The 18,808-nt window shown below is 43.2% G+C and overlaps 1 protein-coding gene across 1 annotated transcript in view; it reads left to right on the forward strand.

Annotated features, from left to right (window-relative positions):
* Positions 1-18,808, forward strand: part of TENM2 (teneurin transmembrane protein 2) — an 845,679-nt gene that overhangs the window by 572,375 nt on the left and 254,496 nt on the right. The window contains exon 4 of the mRNA XM_025042998.1: positions 6,897-7,131. Coding sequence (XP_024898766.1) covers positions 6,897-7,131 — 235 coding nt within the window. The remainder of the gene's footprint in view (positions 1-6,896; positions 7,132-18,808) is intronic.

Here is an 18,808-nt window from a genome sequence, read left to right on the forward strand (position 1 = left end):
TCTCTAAGCCTACAAATGATTGCTCCTTCTGACTGCAAACCCCATGCGATGTTGGTCCGTGTGTCGTTGTGAATGCACTCGGAATGCTTTTCCTCTGAGGTCATATATTTTGTGTAAGCAAGAGAAGTACAAATCATTCCTTATGAGTGATCACAGCCATTTCCTTCTCTGGTGCTCTGTTCAGGCCGAATGGGGCCTTTCCATCAAGGACAGGACCCCTGATCCAGAACTGTGCAGGCCAGGTGGAGAGGCACTGGCCAGAGCTGTAGCCTTGTGCCGGAAGATGAGAAAGAGGACATACCGTGGCTTACTTCATCCTTCCTGCCTTTTTCTCCTTCATTTTAAAATGTAGGAAGAGGCTTCAGCTTAATATAATAGCAGCCAGATCCGAGAAATACTGCAGACCAGTCAACTGCCCTGCAAAGCCAGCAATACCATACTTGGGTCAGAAATCAAAAATAAAAGTCTATTCCTTAGGGGACAAATCATTCAGGAGATTATTAAGACAGGGAAGGAGAGAACAAGCTGAGTGTCCAGAGTGCCCTGTACTTAGAGACAAATAAATAAATCTCCTTCCATCTGTTTGCAAACACAGGAGGAGGCTGCATCTGCACCCACCCCTCCACCCCAGGCTGTTGGTAAAGTTCCTCCAGTCAGAGCAGGCAGGACGAGCTGGGACTGAGCGCGCCCTTGTTTCTGCCTCCAGCAGACCTAATTGCTGCTCATCCCTCACGCCATGGGGTATGGGAGCCAGGGCTGCAACTCGGAGGAGGAAGTTTAGAGAAGGCACAGAAAAGAGACTGTACTGCAGCGTGGTCGTTCTGGCCTATTTCTCCTGATTCAGTCAGCATTGTGAGGTGCAGAGTTTGGAGGTAGGCCATTCCCTCGAATTTCTCATAAGATTTAGTTCTGCCATTTCAGCCAGCATGCAAAGAAATGAATCAAGTCAGCTTTTCCTGTTTGCTAGGACATGTATGAACCAGAGTGGGGGTCCTGGTTCCTTCCCTGTGTGAGTACACTCTGGGGCCTCACGTTCCTTTGCATGCGACAGAGTGGGGGGAAGAGTCCCTGGGATCAAATAGCAGCTCTCCCACTTACTAAGCTACGGGGCCTTTGTGCCTTTTAACTCGTAGCAATTATTCTCGATACTATTATGTCGTCATCAGCTTTGGTCACTTAGGCTGTGAAAATAAAACAGCTCTGATACCTGAGGTCCATTTCTGCAGACTCTTAGATGCTCTCGAGACTGCCTGTATCATTGCCATCTCACCTGGTCACTGGGCCCTTCTGCAGACAGTATGAAGGTGGGGGCTGTGGTCTGAGGTTGGCAATTTTGCCTCCATATGGTGCCACTCAAAGATCTAGGAAAACTGGAGTGCTCCAAAAGGTCCTCATCATTCGCCCGAGCCGTGGTGGTGGTCGTTAGTATGTAATTACTGTTATCAGTATTATTAATTATAATGCAATAATATACAATAATAATATTTATTAATAGCTTACGAAGTGCCAAGAATTTTGCCGGGCTTCTTATAGGTCATTTTATTTGATTCTCCTAACTACTATATGAGAGAAGTAAAATTAATGATACCCATTTTACAGATGAAAAAACTGACTCAGAAAAAAATATGTAGCTTTCCAGAGGTCGAATAGTCAGTAAGTGACCAACAGGGATTCAGAGCTGACCACCAGCCTGTCTCTCCTTAGTTCTAACCAGAGGCTGTTATTCTTGAAAATCCTCACCTCCAATTTCCTCTGGCTCCCATTCAAGGTCACATTTGAACAAGGCATCCTGGTGCCAGTTTTCATCAACCAGAGACTCCAGTCTCTGCCAGCACCACCCCCACTTCTAGCATCTTCAAATTGTTGTCAAGATATAACTTGCTCCATAGATGTAATTTGATAGAAGAAGGCAGAGAGTTTGTGGTGAATCCATCATCTTGGGGTCTGAGGGGTTGAGAAATTTTAAAGACCAAGAGTTGGCACGCCATCTTCTCGAATGAGTGAATTATTAGCGGTCAGGCAGCCCTCCGCTTTCATTTCTTTCATATCTTTTATCATCGTTTTTAATCACCAGGAAAAACTGGAGTGGACTGTGGGGTAAGACAGGGCTGTCTTAGTTCATCCTGCCCTCACCCTCTCATCCGTCCCCCACTTGGCAAGGGCGGACCCAGACTAAATAAACTCCCTCGGCTGTCTATTGAGAAAGAATGCAACAATAGCCAATTATTAAGAATGTACTTTCTTAGTGTCAAAGAAAATTCTTTATACATTATTTGCAGTGTGGGTGTTGGTTGTTTCTACATGCTGTTTGAGCACCCCTGGTCTAGTCAACACAGAAGTTGCTACTGCAAGATTTTACAGTCCCCACATCTAACTTTGTTGGACTCGATATCGCTACCCAACCAAGAAACTCTGCTTACTCTTTCTTAAAATTCCACTGTCAACCAATTACCATTCAGGAAGGACAAAATATGTGAACGGCAACCCTGTCCAGATCAAAATTTCTGGAAGCTATCCCACAATAAATCTGAAAACACAGGAGCAGAGACCCTTCAAGCAAACATAATCAAATAAGCAAATAGGACAAATTAAGTGCACATTCGAGCACTTAAGTTTTAAATATACAGGAAACACCTTCTCTATGCATTCACTTATCTTTGCTAAGAGTCTCACCTATCCTGCTCGAGCTTTTAAGAAAAGAACAAATATACAGCTCCTTCTTCCCAGGACTAAAAGCCACATTGTACCTAAAAATAAATTCTAGGTTCTCAGTTCAAGGTAAATCAGATGCAGCATAACAGATTAGCACTGTGATTTTAATGACAGTTGCCTTTTGCCTGCTAATAGAATCCTTATTAGGTTGATACTGTGTCAGCATTTGTTACATAGTTATTCGTGGTTCAATTGTATTAATATATGATTTCATATTTATGTAATAGGAGAGCCATTAATAATATGCACATTAATTAAAATTGATAAATGTGTGAAACAGAGTAGACATGAAGGTTTCTTCATCGAACTGAGTTAGTCATTTCTGCTTCACCATAGATGGAAGATATCAGTTGCCTTAGAGAAGGTCTTTGTCACGTAATCTGGCTTCCTGGAACACAGTAGGGCCTGTTGTCGCCATTGTTTGCATTTCTGTAATGGAAAACCATCCCATCCAGCAAACGCATTGGATGACTGTAATGAAAACTGAAAAACACAAAAAATGCTTGAGATCAGTAGTTGTAGCAGAAATGTTGTCCCATTAGAGATATGTTACCTGCACAGAATACTGAGGTCAAAATACAGCAGTCAAAAGCATAAATGCCTACCAGCGGGCAACATAAACACGGACTTCTGGGCCGATTAAGGTAACTGAGATCGTTCAGATTGGTGGCAAACCAGAAAAGCCACATGACGGCATTCATCCCTACTTGATTGTTGCCACGAGGGCATAGACTCAGAAGTTTTGTTTTGTTTTCGTTTTCAAGAGAAATGAGAAATCTGGAACACTATACAAAATCTTGGCTTTGAATTTTTGGTAATACTCACTTTGGGGCAGCCAGTGTGTGACTTCTACTTCCCTTCCTCAAATCCGGGCTTCCTGAGAGCTGCAGTTAGGTCTTATCCATCCTTTCATTTCCGAAAGAACAGAGCAGCGCTCCACGCACGTGTTTTGGGGACTTGCCAGCCACCAGGTAGCATGTTTCACAGTTTCCGTTCTTCCTTCCCCTCTAACTTGTACAGCAACCTTACGGGGAGTTGCTGCTGTTTTCACCATTTGGCAGGGAGGATGCTGAGACGGCAGGCCGAGGCTCACACATCTTGAAAGTGGCAGACCCAATCCTTGAACACAGTTCTTGAGATTTTACCTACTAACTACTGGCTGAACCCCGCTCCTGGAGGCTCCCACGTCCCTTTGCATAGACCCCACGGTAGCGTTTAGCACACTGTATCGTAATCGTCGTCATCTTCTATCTTCTATAGCTAATTGGAAAATATGACTTTCGGATAGATAGATAAATAAGCAAGGATAATCAATGTCACAGTGGAAATGAGCAACAGGAATGAGGAAAGCATCTTCCAATACTAAGGATGCTGGATCATTTTTGCTGTCGTTGCTATCAATAATTTGATATATTTGCAGTGAAATAGCATGTTGCTTCATAGGAGGGCAGGGTGAGTGGAGAGTTATGTGCTCTTTCATCTCTCCACACCCCCCACGAAGCTCTAAGTCTTCTCTTTAAGAGAAAGAGAGCTTGACATCTCTTCCAGTCACCTGGGACCCTCACTCTCCATTTTATTTGGAACATACCACACAGCACCTAAGTCAGGGCCTCCCCCCACCTCTGCCCTCGCCACCACCCCTGGATATGTCATCAGCAGAAAGGCAACCACAGGAATTTCACCCACACGGAACACAGATGCGCAAAGAAGGGCCACACAAGCTGGGGTGAGCAAAAAAACCCTGAGTTCAGGGTGAACAGACAGGAAGCAGGAGGGTTCCGGTATCTCATCTGGGGAATTAAATCCCTCACACAACCTCTTTGTTCTCTGGGAGGGTGTGTGGTCTGCAGAGCTGGAGAGTGGGAGCCAGAGGCAGAAGGAGATGGAAAGTTAGGGCTTGGGGCCAAGGAGGGTGGGTTCTCACTTGTGTACTGTTACAGCTCATCTTCCCGAGGCAAGTCTCATAATGGTCTAACTAATGGAGAGTAATGACACCACTTGGATGGGAGTTGAGAGTGGGGGCAAAGAAAGGCATGCGAATTCATTAACCGTGTGTGAGGGGCTTGGACAGCATCTCTGAAGGATCATTATGACATCATTTCACCCCCTTTTCTCACCTCTTTCCACTCCTGCGAGACAGACGAATGCTAAATAACTGTATAATAATACATTACTTAGCCAGACAACAATGCAAGAAAATATAATGGCCTGCTATGGCTACGAAATTCCCTCAAAGATATATTTAAAATGTCAGTGGCACACAAAGTAAAATACGAATTGCAGGTTCATTGGGGGGACGCGATTTAAAAATCTGTGCAACTAACTGTGCAGTGGCATTGCCCGCTAGGTTTTAGTCTTAGTTGTCTTTTTTCTGAACACCAAAAAATAAAAAAAGTAAAAAAATAAAAATCCCAAGTAATTTCAGCCCAGACATGCAAACTTCGAGGAACCACTTTCTGCCATATTTTCTTCTTTAGTTTTGTGGTCACGATGCTCTCCAAACCTAGTATCTTCTTGACATGTTGTCTTTTCCTCGGAATGTATCTGCAGGCTTCACAGGAGCCGTGGAATGTAGATTACACCTTTCGGAGATGTAGCCTGGCCACATAAGGAGACAAGTAGTTGAAATTTGTGTCAAATTGCTTGTTTAAATGACTTGAGCCAACTTCTTAAAGCCAGGACAGCAGGGGCTGAGGATTTTAAAAGTTGGCAGGGGCCAAAATGACAAGGCTCGGCAGTCACCTGGTGAGCTGCCAACCCCGACTGGAGGCTTCAGAAAATAAACTTTCTCAAAGGACACAAATCAAAAGTCATGTTTCAGCAGCCATTAAAACCAAATTATAGGCTTCCATTGCATAGCGAACCGCTTTCATTTTCATTACGCTTAAAATACTTTATTCTGTAGCTTGAGAATGGGTTGCTAGGAAAACCCTGCGTGGAGTCGTCATCTGGGGTCATATTTCCAAGGGACGGCGCGCAGTTCTTTGTGTGTTTTTCCCCCACAAGGATAGAGCTTTCAGGACTAGAAAACAGGAAGCGATTGGGAGTCAAGGTCATGGAAACATCAACCCTGACCTTCCCCAGAGACCGGGTCCTCAGGGTTCATCTCTCAGAGGAGAGACCTTATCAGCCTGCTGATTCGAGCAGGCTCACAGGTGTGTTTATTGACTCATTAAAAAAAGATTTTATAGATATATATAAATGTGTTTGTGTATATATATATACACATATATATATATGTGTGTAGACATATACACACACACAAACACATACACATTTTTTTTTTTTTAGTTAATCGTCAACTTTTTAAAAAACAAGAAATTTTATCTAAAAGTCCAGGTCTTTAGCTACCCTGGGAAAACTGGGCGGGCTGCCTTGAGCCCTCACCCCATGTGACTACCCAGGCCTGGACCTGAGTGACGCCGCTCCTGACCCCTCCCTAGTTCACTGCGGCCCAACAACTGGCCCACTCCACTTTCCTCTCTGACCCCTGTAGCTACTTTGCTTCTCGCTGGCTTAAAGTGTGCCATATTCTTGTTATCTTTAGAAAAGGGAATATTTTCAAAGAATGTGTGCGGCATACTGGTTTTCTGGGAGATGGAATAGGGGCTTGTTACAGCAATGTTCAGCCTTGAATGGAATGTTACTTTCACTACACTATTATTATGTTTCAAATAATCCCACTGGTCGGCCTTCACCAGCCTGCTTTTGCTAACCCAGTTTCTCATTCTTCATTCGATGCCTATGGATGAGAGCATAAATGAATGCATCTTGTTTATTAGTAACCCACACTGGGATACTTTATGCTATTTTATCTGTCGCTCTAGTTCAGGGGTCCCCAACCCCCAGGCCGTGGACCGGTACTGATCCGTGGCCTGTTAGGAACCAGTCCACACAGCAGGAGGTGAACAGCGGGCCAGTGAGCGAAGCTTCATCTGCATTTGCAGCCGCTCCCCAGCGCCAGCATCACCGCCTCAGCTCCACCTCAGATCATCAGGCGTTAGATTCTCCTAGGAACACCGGTTCCTGGTGCCAAAAAGGTTGGGGACCGCTGCTCTCGTTTGCAAACTTTCAGCAGTTGGCAACACAGAGATTTTGGTTCTAGTCTCTTCAGCAGGTTTGCAGAGCGTCTGCAACTGTAATCTGGACCCACTGATGGTCATGTCTCCTTCCTCTTTTTCCAGGCCCTCCAAACCACCACAGCCAGGCGACTCTGAGGCCCCCTTTGCCACCCCCTCACAACCACACGCTGTCCCACCACCACTCGTCCGCCAACTCCCTCAACAGGAACTCCCTGACCAATCGGCGGAGTCAAATCCACGCCCCGGCTCCCGCGCCCAACGACCTGGCCACCACGCCCGAGTCCGTTCAGCTTCAGGACAGCTGGGTGCTGAATAGCAACGTGCCACTGGAGACCCGGTAAGTCCCCATCGCTGATCGTGCCCCATCTCCCTACCCGGGTCACCCGCACAGAGCCACTGGGTGGCCCAGAGGGCCAGAGGGGGAGAAAATCTTGCCATAAATGATGGGACAGGTTTCCCATCTCCTTGTTGACCCCTTGGTCATCTGACCCTGGATGATGGCGGGTTGATAGGTATCTCTTCATTCACGTGTGTCTCCTTTTAATGCTTGTTTACTTTCCTAGAGAGCTCTTGTGTACCCAACTAATAGAATTAGCATCACATATTTTTACTCAGAGGCTCATGGGAAACATGCTTATAAGGATATATATTGACTGAAAGCTGCTGATAAATTATACATTTGGCCTTTCTTGAAGTGATAAATGAAGACTCATTTGAAATTAAGTGTTTGGGGAGACCTTGAGAAACCATCCCTGATTCCAGACTGAAGGAAGTATAATTTTAATTTATATTTCATCCAACATGCAGTCTCACTTTAATCCCTCCTGTACACGCTAACAGCTCGATGCCTGAGGGGCAGACAGTGATGTATAAAAACAAACAAGAAAAAAGGGGCAGCACTTACGTTGGGGGGACAGAGGTTCGAAGTGACCTCCAGTTTGGCTTCGTTTGGTTTTGCCTTTGCTTCTGTCCTTTTCCCACGATGGCTCCTGGGCTTCCAAACCCACGCCACTAGTGACCCGAAAGAAGGTGCATTGAGTTACAGCAGGGTGGGCCGGGATGTGATTGACAGCAAAGGTTGCCAGTGGGTTGGCCAGATATTGTCATGTCCTCGTTGCTCCATCCACAGACGCTTTCATGGTTTGTGTGCTCCAGCTGTCAGTGTTTCCTTATCTAGAAGAACTAACAGAGAAAGGGGCTGGTTTATACTGACCCTTCAATGAGTTCTCACACTGTTTTTAAACTTTAATAATTGACGCGCGGAGGACAGGCATTCTCTGTGATTTTATGGTAATAGCCAGCGAATTGTCTGCACTGAGCCGAAAACAATCTTGCAAGCCATATCATTGCATGTTGTTTCTTTCACTTTTCTCTCTCTCTTTTTTTTTTTTTCTAGGTCATCATTCTCACCTTTAATAGGAAAGGTCTTTTTTTTATTGAGGTATAATTGACATAGAACATTATATTAATCTCAGGTGTACAACGTAATTATTTCGTACTTGTATAAGTTGTGAAATGCTCGCCACAATGAGTCTAGTTAACATCCATCACCATACATACTTACGAAAAAATGTTTTTCTTGTGATGAGAACTTTTGCATTCTACTCTCTCAGCAACTTTCAAATATGCAGTACACTGTTATTAACTACAGTCGACATGCTGTATGTTACATCCCCAGGGCTTAATTGTTTTATAACTGGGAGTTTGTATCTTTTAACCCTCTTCACTCATTTCTCCCACCCTCCATGTCCCACCTGTGGCAGCCACCAATCTGCTCTCTGTCTCAATGAGGTTGGCTTGTTGTTAAATTTCACACCTAAGTGAGATTATATAGTATTTGTCTTTCTCTGTCTGATTTATGTCGCTCGGCATAATGCCGTCAAGGTCCATCCATGTTGTCACAAATGGCAAGTATTTTGTTTCTTATCTGTAATATTTTTTTGTTTTAATAAGATCTTGAACATGAATAATTTGTACACCATTGTCACTGTAGTCACTCTAAACTTTAATATATTCTATTTTCCGAGGATTATAGGTTATTTTTTTACCATACTTACAATCTTAATCTCTAAGGCTTAAAATAAAAGTCAGTAGAAACTACACACGTGTATTATATATAATCGGTGTATTTAAACATCTGTACTGATATAATAAACCACTAATGAACAGCTTTGCTGGAAGGTTTTCAGACTGAAAACCAACTGATTTACCTGGTCCGGTGCAGGATATTTTCATAGTTGATAGTGGTCTTCAAGGATGGATAAGATTTTCTGTCTTTTCCTCCTTATATTTATGAGCTGCCATAGAGTATGGTGGGCACTAGTCAGCCTATTTTTACATTATCGGACTATTATTTGATAGTTTCTGGACATGAAGCTACATAGAGTGGACTAGATGAAGAAGGACAAGGAGGAGGAGAAAGGCAAGGAGAAATGTTTTAGCTGTTGTAGAGAAGGTGGAAAAGGAAATGAGAACACCGTCACCGTGAGTAACCGGTTTTTATTGTGCACTTTGTATGTGCTTGACATTAGTGATTTACATGCATTATCACATTCAAGCCTGACAGAAGTCCAAGGAGGTCAGAAGGAACCATTGTTATTAGCATTTTAAAGATGCAGAACGTAGATGTAACAGGGACAAAGTAACTTGCAAGAGATCTAGGGCTTCAGGGAGATGGTAAATTATGATAGAGCCACATTGGATGGAAACTGGTGGCTCCTACATGCAAAATAGGGAGTGAGCTGTCTAATGGGTGTGAATAGCACAAGCCTACACTTATTGCCCTAATTGTCACATTTCCAGGGCAAGACCATCAAAGAGTTCGCTCCTCACCAAGGTTTTCCCCTTGGTGACAAGAACGCATATGCCACATAAAAGTATCTCTCATCTCTCAATTTTGATGTAATCAGTTGGTTTTCCAGGGCATTTATTTTTTTTACCATTTGTAACAAATTATTCACTTGACAAAAACCTGGCAGACAGGACCAGCAAGGGCAAGCATGTCACCTTCCTGTTTTCCTGAAGTCGGCTCTCCTAGAACTTGTGATCTGATCTGTAGCATCCTTCTTCAGATTGTTTGAATATTGAGCATTTCTCCAAGGATGAGGGCTTCTCAATGATGCTTTCGGAGGAGGGGTATTAGAGACAAAACTTGGGGAGGATTGCCAAAACCTTGAAGCCTATCAGAAGGAAAAAATAAGCAAGGACAACATCTGCATGTCCTTTGATTGGTATATTCAAGGGCCAAGAATTAGAGAATGCAATGCCCTTGGGATGGGGCTATTACCAGAAATCAAACACTGGGTGCAGAAGTCAGCAGATATTTGAAACTCCATCCATGGAATTGAATACATATAAGTTGGATGTGCAATTGGTCTCATGTATGAACACTTCAGCAGTAATTAATAGAATTGTTGAGCTTTATGTTTCTCTCTTAAGTATTATTCATTCAATGTCTTATTAGTAAATATTTACTGAGTCCCTCGTGTGTACCAAGGACTATGCTGGGTCCTGAGGAGATCATGATGAAAACATGTATCCCGCCCTTGAAACTCACACAATCTAAAGGTGGAGATAGGTACCTAAACTAAAAGATAGTGTAGTATGCACAATAATGGAAGTATAAAAGTTACAGTGAATCGTACAGTAGAAGAAGTGATTGACTCTCATGATGGTCAGGAAATGTTTCACAGCTGAGGAGCTGTTTGAGCAGGGTTTTGAAGGATGATTAAGAGTTTACCTAGTTGATAAGTAGAAAAAAGTCCAAGATTATAGCATATTATTTGTTCCCATTCCCCACAAGTTTTTCATATAGTCTGGAAACTATCTAACTGAACAAATTCACTCTTCAAATGATGAAACATCGTGAGTTTAATGGTATCATTTTGTTACCCAGAAAAGAAAGTGTAAGTATGAGAGCTCTTCTTTTACGGACCTTATGCCATACTAGAATTCCCACTCCTATTTAAAGATCAATTAACCACATCCAGGAGAGGGAACCATTGAAGGCAAAACATTTTGGAGGCTGACCGTGATGTAGTCACCAACATGGAAAATGCAATAGGAATTTACAAATAGCTTCACGACCTCTACTATCCTTAATCCAGACTTCTGGGTGTGACGGAAGGATTTTATAACTCTGGGACATAATGGCCAGATGTTCTGCTACCCCCAGAGACTCTAACCAAGTCCTGTAGGCTTCTGCAGACCAGTGAGGAGCAAGCCCTGCCCTCTCTGCATTGCTCGTCGATGTTCCCATCTGTCTTCATGAGGCATGTAGATTTTCTCTGGACTGTGCTTTCTCCATTTTTTTTCTATGACAAGTAGAATTAGAGGTGCTGGTTGAGTCGGCATAGGCAGAAAAATCAGACTGTATGAATTAGGAATTAAACACAAGACAAAGCATACAAGGAAAAATTCTGTATCACTGTTAATCCTATAAATGATGAGTATAAATTTCTACTACCAAAATCAGTCGATTCATATATAAACCATAATATAATCGAAGAAAAACAAACACGAGGCGAAGGAATTCATTGCAAGAAGTCTGCACTGTCTTTTGTAACATAGTATATAACAAAATCACTCTGCCCACCATCTTTTTCTCAGACACCTCACAAACGGTCTTAGGACAAAGTCCGCCTATAATTCTTGGTTGATGTCAGCCCCCTACCCCTTCCTCTCGTGAGAATGACGGGATCAGGAATCTTGCCAGCCAGCTGCTTCTTTGAGGGTTTCCGAAGCCAGCCTCTCTTGTCTAAAACAGTAGAAAGTAGCTCAGTGACAGGCCCTACCTTTTCTTCCTTTATGCATTTTGCTGAAGCAAGCTTCTCTCCCAGAATCTCTCGCAGCAGCAGGTCAATAAAGAGAATCCCTAAGCAAGACAAAACTTCCCTCTGAGTTTACTTTTGCCCTGATATACCAGAAGCCCTAATTTTAACCGTCAAGATCTTCAAGCTACAAACAAGTTTGCAACTCGCTTTGTAACATGGTCATCCATTATTCATCCAAGAACCCGCTATGAGACCCAACCATGTGCCAGGCACCTAGGATTCAGCAATAAAGAAGAAAAGCAATGTCCTTGCCCTTACGGAGATTTTAGGCTGAATGTAGACAGACCGTGAACAAATGACTAGACACAGACATGTGCCCCTACAATGACAAAGTAATAAGTGCCATGTGAGGTATAGAGAAACCGAACCCAGGAGAAACTGGCATTTAAGTGCAGCCCTAAGGATGAGTATATGTTAATTAGACTTAAAGAAGGTTCTAGTGGCAATTAAAAAAAAAAAAAAAAAAAAGGCTTGCTGGGGAAAGAAACGTTAAGATGCCAGGAAGGGAAAGCAAGGTAAAAAGACAAGTAAGGGCAGGGCGGGGCAAGGCTTGGCCGGGGTAGAAGATTTTGACTCCACCCCAAGAAGAGCAAAAAGTCATTGAAGCATTTTAAACAGGAAAATAAAGCAATAACATATTTTGTTTTGTTTTTTTTTAATAATGGTAACTGCCAGATGGCACATGGATGGGGAGTAGGGCGGGAGGTACAGCGAGACGAAAGGTCTGGTTTGGAGACTATTGTAATGGTTAAGATAAAAGGTAGCACAGCTTCCATTAGGATCTCTGCAGCAACAGCATCCATGACCGTTGGGCTTTCTCCTCCCAACCAGGCAAGGTGAGCACTCCCAGATGAGAGCTGTATTCTGATGGTAGAATCGGTAGGAATCAATGACCTCTAGAACACAGAGCTATGGATCAAGGAGGTGTGCGTACGAAGACCAATTTTTTTGACATAAGAGGTTGGGTGGAGAGCGATGTCATTGAGAAAACAAAAGTTTAGTTTTAGACATATTAAATCTACGCTGCAGTAAGAGAATTAAGTGCAGCTCTTATTGGCCAGGCTTACTTTGATTCAAAAAGAATAGTTGTAACACAGAAATTCCTACATTTACAAATAATGGCATATTTACCGCATCTGAAGCTTTCAGCAACTAATTTTTCCTCTTAAAAAAAAAATCTCTGCAGAAATTTTGTTCAATTTAATAGTTATTCTATAGGATCATACAGGTCTGTGAGTAACAACTTTTCTTTATCAAATCCTTTTCACTCGACACTTAATTTTACGTGCATGATCCCATTTAATCCCTCTGACCCTTCTGTTGGGTATATGTATGTTACCGTCCCTATTTTAAATAAACATAAACTGAGGCTGGGAAGGTTAAATTACCTACATATCTCCAAATAAGTAAGGGGCAGGGCTGAGATTTAACCCTGGGTGTCTACCTGACTCCAAATGCCATGTTCTCAACCACAGCATGAATGTAGCTTTGGGACTAAGAAAACCAAACGAAACGAACTGTGCTTATCCTGTTGTCAAACAAATTAATTTGCCCAGGCCCTAGAAATGGTGAAGTTGGTACATCATAAGTGACTCAAAGCAAGAAACTGCCTATAGGATGAATTCCAGCCAGTTACTATATGTAGACTTAGTTATTGACAAAGTCATAAGCCAGGCAAGACGTCAGGGACCCTTCTCTGCAGCTCTGCGGGATTGGTGGCAACCCGCTATGGTAATTCTGAGGCCTCGCCGCTCCGTGGTAGGGGCAGCATAGGTGCGCGTGAGCCGATCCACAGAGGTTTAGTGCTGTGCATCTTATAAAAAAGGAGAGCAAATCGACACTCCAGAAATAAGGAGCACTGCTACCTTTTTAGCTCTGCGATTTATAGAATTTCTATCTTCCAAACAGGGCTTGGCCAGTAAGAGAAAGCCAAGCCGCCACGGTCTCGCCGCTCCGTGGTAGGGGCAGCATAGGTGCGTGTGAGCCGATCCACAGAGGTTTAGTGCTGTGCATCTTATAAAAAAGGAGAGCAAATCGACACTCCAGAAATAAGAAGCACTGCTACCTTTTTAGCTCCGCGATTTATAGAATTTCTATCTTCCAAACAGGGCTTGGCCAGCAAGAGAAAGCCAAGCCGCCACGGGTGTGAGGGCCGACCATCACGGTCATATTTCAAGGGTCATCGTTACACCTGTTAGCAGGAAGTGGTAAAAAGTGCACGATAGAGGACTGAGGACATTGGGCTTGATGAGTAGCATCTAAGGAATCTGATTTTGGTATCAGAATTTCAGAAGACACACATTTTGTCTTTAAGATGAAGCAGCTTTAGCCTACTCCGGAGGCCTTATCGGCAGTGCCTATTTGGGAATCGAGATGCAAGACCTTAAGTAAATAAGGTTTTCACGGAGAAGCAACAAAGTTGTTGAAACCTCCTCACCGTGCTGAACCCGAAGACTATTCTAAACTTGTTCTCAGATTGGTTTTTCTACTTAAGGATTAATTTTCTGACAGAATCACTGCCAAGCTTGATCGTGAGAATATTAAACCAGGGTAACCTGTTTACCTTTTTTTTTTTTTTTTTTTTTTTATGATTTCGAGTGAGGTTTAAAACTAGAATTCATTCTGAGCGAACCAATGCATTCAAGCACTTTTCAAATCAATAGGCAGCTTGATTTCTCCGTATTGCAAAACATTATGCCCCCTCTAAATTCTCATCAGAGGCAACATGGAAATTAATGAGACCTTTAGGTTAGCCTTTCAAGCTCGGCCTTATTTTATAGCCTTACCTTGCCTTTCTGACACCATGATCCCGCCTGGCCACCAGCAGCATTTCACGTTGCGCTGCACTTTAATTTTGTGGTTTTCTTAGTCTTCCTTGGAAACTGGCAGCTGATTAATCTCAATAACTGAGCTGCTCAATAGGCAAGTTCTCCAATGAGAAACCAGGCTGTGTCTTTTTTTTTTTTTTTGCCTCCTTGGCAGATGGAGACGAGGGGTTGGATGCTGGATAGAGGCAAGAGGCAAGGGGTGGGGTTGTCGAGAAAAAGCCATTTAGGAGGGGCACCCCATACCCCCACTTTACTTTCTGACAATTGGCAGGAAAATACAGAGCCTAGTCTAAGCCACTGCTCTGCAATTTATGGCTTGTGGGGTTAAATACACTCAAACCCATTAATAAGAAAATAAATAAAGCGTCGTGGCATGTGTGAAAATTGCAAGGTGTGTTAAGAAAGAAACAAGCATCGCTTCTTGGTTAAGGCCCTGCAGCCTGCTCTCGGTGTGGTTGGCAAACTTGGAAGCATCCTTGAAGGTAGAGGTATCCAAGAAGAGACTATTCTTTTTAAATTTGGCTTCCACTATAAAATGAAAGCCCTATTAAGATTATTAAAGCTTTTGGGACTTGAACATTTCACTTGCAAGTACCACAGCTAAGGCCGTAGGTAGAAATAACTTAAAAAAAAAAAAAAAAAAGGCAGCCATCCCTCTGCAGTCTGCACCATGGGGACCCAATTATGGATTGAGGCCACCTCGTGGTCATGCCTTGTAAGCGCAAGACCGCCCTAAGTCTGTAAATGTCAAAGACTGTTGGGTTAAATTCACAGTTGAAAAAAAGCCAAATATTTCCATCTCTGTCTGAGTTCTTTCACCCATTCAGCTAATATCAACTGTCATTCCCTTGGGGCATTTCCTGAAGTCTTCCCAGAGGAGATTTTATCTGGCTCAGACCAGACAGGGAGAGACTTGATGAAGCGAGAGTCCTTTTCTAATTCTGGCTCCCAGTGACCCTTTTCTTTCCACAGAAGCCAGATAAGGCATCTGCAGCTCTCCCAGGCAGGAGGAGCAGGCTCTGAAACTTTCCTGAAGTTTCCTTTGATTTATTAGTCTTGGCCTTGCCTGCCTTTGTGAGTCGGGATCTTCTGTCCCCAGAATTGTAATCCGTCACAAGGCACTCAGCCAGTTCACTCCACTGAGGCTGCCTTTTCTAGATGATAGAGGAGCATTCAAGATAGTTCCCCACCCCTCCCCACACCCCCACCCCCACGCCAAGACCCACCAAGTGATTCTGGGCTATTCTGTGAGTCTTGTTTGCAAATATCCATCTTCAGAGGTCGTGACAATGCTAACCACAAAGGATTACTCTCAAAATTGTGTGTTTTTAAATTCCTGATAGAACTATTTCTTGCTCAGAATAACTGTTCGAAGAATCAGCAAATGCCCTCAACTTCTGTCTTCAGTGTTTTAACTGCGCACGCATTATATTTCAAAGGAGAATGAATTACACTTCTTTTATTTGTTAGATTGCACTAAAATTGTATTTCAATTTGTTAAAGCTTCAATTGGATATGATCATCCATGAGCCCTTTTCTCAACAATTAGCCTGGAAAGACGTTGCACACCAACCATATGAGGATAAAAGGCTTAATTTTTAAAATGATTTGAACAAATGGATTTTAAAACTTCACTGAGAGAAGCTGGAAAACGTGGCTCTTCTTGCATTGGTGTGCTTAGGTTAGAATTTGAAATGGAAAGCTTCATCTTAGTGACTTTTTAATCTCTTATCAACCAGATCCTCTTACTGTACTTGGGAAGATGGGATAAGGAGGCACAGGGCGAGATGGGGCCCCTTTATGCATTTGGTGGGACTCCGGGGGCATCAACCCCACCTTGGCCAATTCCATAAAATGAGAGAATGAATGAAAAAGCCCTCTGGGAACCGGACAGGGCTGCATACACACGGGTTTGATCAGCGACGCGTACTCTGCTGACTCAGTGTGTTGGCGTCCTATTGTTGTTTGCCTAAGCCTTCCAAACCTCAGAATCCACGTGAGGAAAAACTGTATTAAAAATCTTTTCACTTCCTGGAAACAACGCTCTTTTTGCTTTTGTTTTTAGTTGTCATCTGCCCCTCAGTGCCCGCTTCATGCCAAGTATTTTGTTAGGCACTTGACATTACGTTATGCGAGCTGAAGCCCCGTGGGATATACCGTGGTCTCCTTCAGGCATGTCAGGAAGGTGAAACTTGCGAAGATGAAGGGTCTGGGGCAGAAGATTCTGGCAGAACTGGAGTCAAGGACTTAAACTCAGGCATTAGGAGTCTGTCTCTCAGCCTTGCTTTTCTCTGTCGCCCATCATCCTTCTTAAGCAGGCCTCCTCAGGTGAGATCTTTGTGGGAACTATTCTCAGAGCTAAGAAACCTAACAGAAAAAGGATTTCTTCTTCCTGACACTTCAACAGCTCTCCTTTGACGGAGTGTCACTGAGCCCAACTAGAGTCATAAGCCCGCAACGGGGCCTGGAGAGGTGGCCATGTTGATTGACTAGACCTGGATCACGTGCCCACATGAAGCCTGATGGTGGGAAGAAGGATGTGGCCATAACTAAATGCCATGACATTGGGAGACCATTTGAAAACACTAATAATAATTTAAACAAACAGGTCAAGTTCAATGCTAATTTCCTCCCAGCCAGCTGCTTTCTCTTCCTGCCTGATCACAGTGATTTTCCCCTCTGGGGGCACACAGTTTGGAGGGGAGAAATGGAGGAATTTCAGGGCATTGGGTTATCTCACTTGCCTGGGCACAGAAGGAGGTTTACAGCTGATCCCGATCTAAAGCAGAAAGGATAAGTTCCACTGACTAATTCCCGTCCCCTTCTGATTCATCACCCTCTCTGGTTCACTTGTCAAATGTCCCACAACTTTACCTTTGAGTTCACTGTGGCCACTTCATGCATTTTAACTTTTATTAGTCTCTCGATGTCTCTTTTAAGCTATCATCTTCTTTCCTGCAAAAGTGCTTGGATTCCACTTTTTCTAATTAAAACATGTTCATTTATTGTCTTACTATCCAGTGCTCTTTACGAGGGCTCATGATGAGAAATTTAACTCAAACCAAACTCGATGCATTTCCCATTTCCTGAAGATGTCTGGAGAAGCAGTTTTACCTTTCCGAAGTTGAAGAATTTTTGGTTTTGCTTTTAAAAATAAAACTATGAATAGGAAACATTTAACTCCATGCTCCAAGTTCCTGTTTTCAGCCATGCATTTTATCCTCTTTGAGGTAAAAATCTTAGGTAGGACATTTTGCAGGGGCCAATCCGCTCCATAATGGACCACAATGTAGATAAGATCAGAATAGTTCTACATTTCATTAGACAAAAAGTTTTGTCCTGAAATTCAACATGCCCCAATGTCAGTAATTATGCCCATTGCTATTTACACTCCTGTGAATTAGTTCGATATTCAGAAGTAGTAAGGCTCAGTGCAGCAGGGGGAAAGGGAATCACACATACATTTAAACCCACCTAAAACGTCAGTCTAATAGTGCGTGTGGCATTGGCATGGATGTGAGAACAAGCTAGGAAGGGCGTATTCAGTGTGCGCCTGGGTATGCTTTGTTTTCTGAGTTTTCCCCATTGTAGGTGCTATTGTCTGGAATTATGAAAGCAGTGGTACGATGGGGACCTCTTTGTGTCCTGCCTATTACGTGCATCTTCAAATTCACAGTACCACTCATTCTGGGGAAAAGGGGGAAGGGTAGAATTCTCTACAGTGCTAAAGCTGAAGGGCTATTTCAGGCAGAGACAGAGGAAGATGGGAGGAAGAGGAAGGAAGGAGGGGAGGGAGAGAGAGAGAGAGAGAGAGAGAGAGAGAGAGCGAGAGAGAGATAGAGAGAGAGAGAGAGAGAGATCTTGTGATGAAGAATACAGAAATAGTACGTACTATCCTCTGGGAAGTTGGTCCCAACTTCAGATGATGAGAGAGAGTCAAGGTCAACAAGATTTAGGTTGACCCAAACTTTTAAAAGGAAGGGAAATCATTTGGCAGCACAGATGCAGAATTTTCAACCTCGATCCCACGTTAAGGTCACCCGCGTAGTCCAACATCTATGTTACAGAGGAGGAGAGGACCGCATGACTCGTCAAGGCCCCAGCTCTGAATGGCCAAGTGGGGCAAGAAGGCAGGCCGCTGGCTCACTATTTCCTGCGTGGTTGGGGGATTCGGGTGCCTATTTATCTAGCAAAGAATCTTTATCTCCATTTCCTTCTGCAAAGGAATGGTCAAGAATTTAATTGAATAATTAGAACACTTGTTGCAACAGATTTGGTTTTTCAGTTACTTCATTACAAAAGTGTATATTCTCTTGGTAAAAACATTCAACAGTTAGAAAGAAAAAAGTACAGA

The sequence above is a fragment of the Pteropus alecto genome, unplaced genomic scaffold (genome assembly GCF_000325575.1).
Source record: "Pteropus alecto unplaced genomic scaffold, ASM32557v1 scaffold40, whole genome shotgun sequence".
NCBI lineage: Eukaryota > Metazoa > Chordata > Mammalia > Chiroptera > Pteropodidae > Pteropus > Pteropus alecto.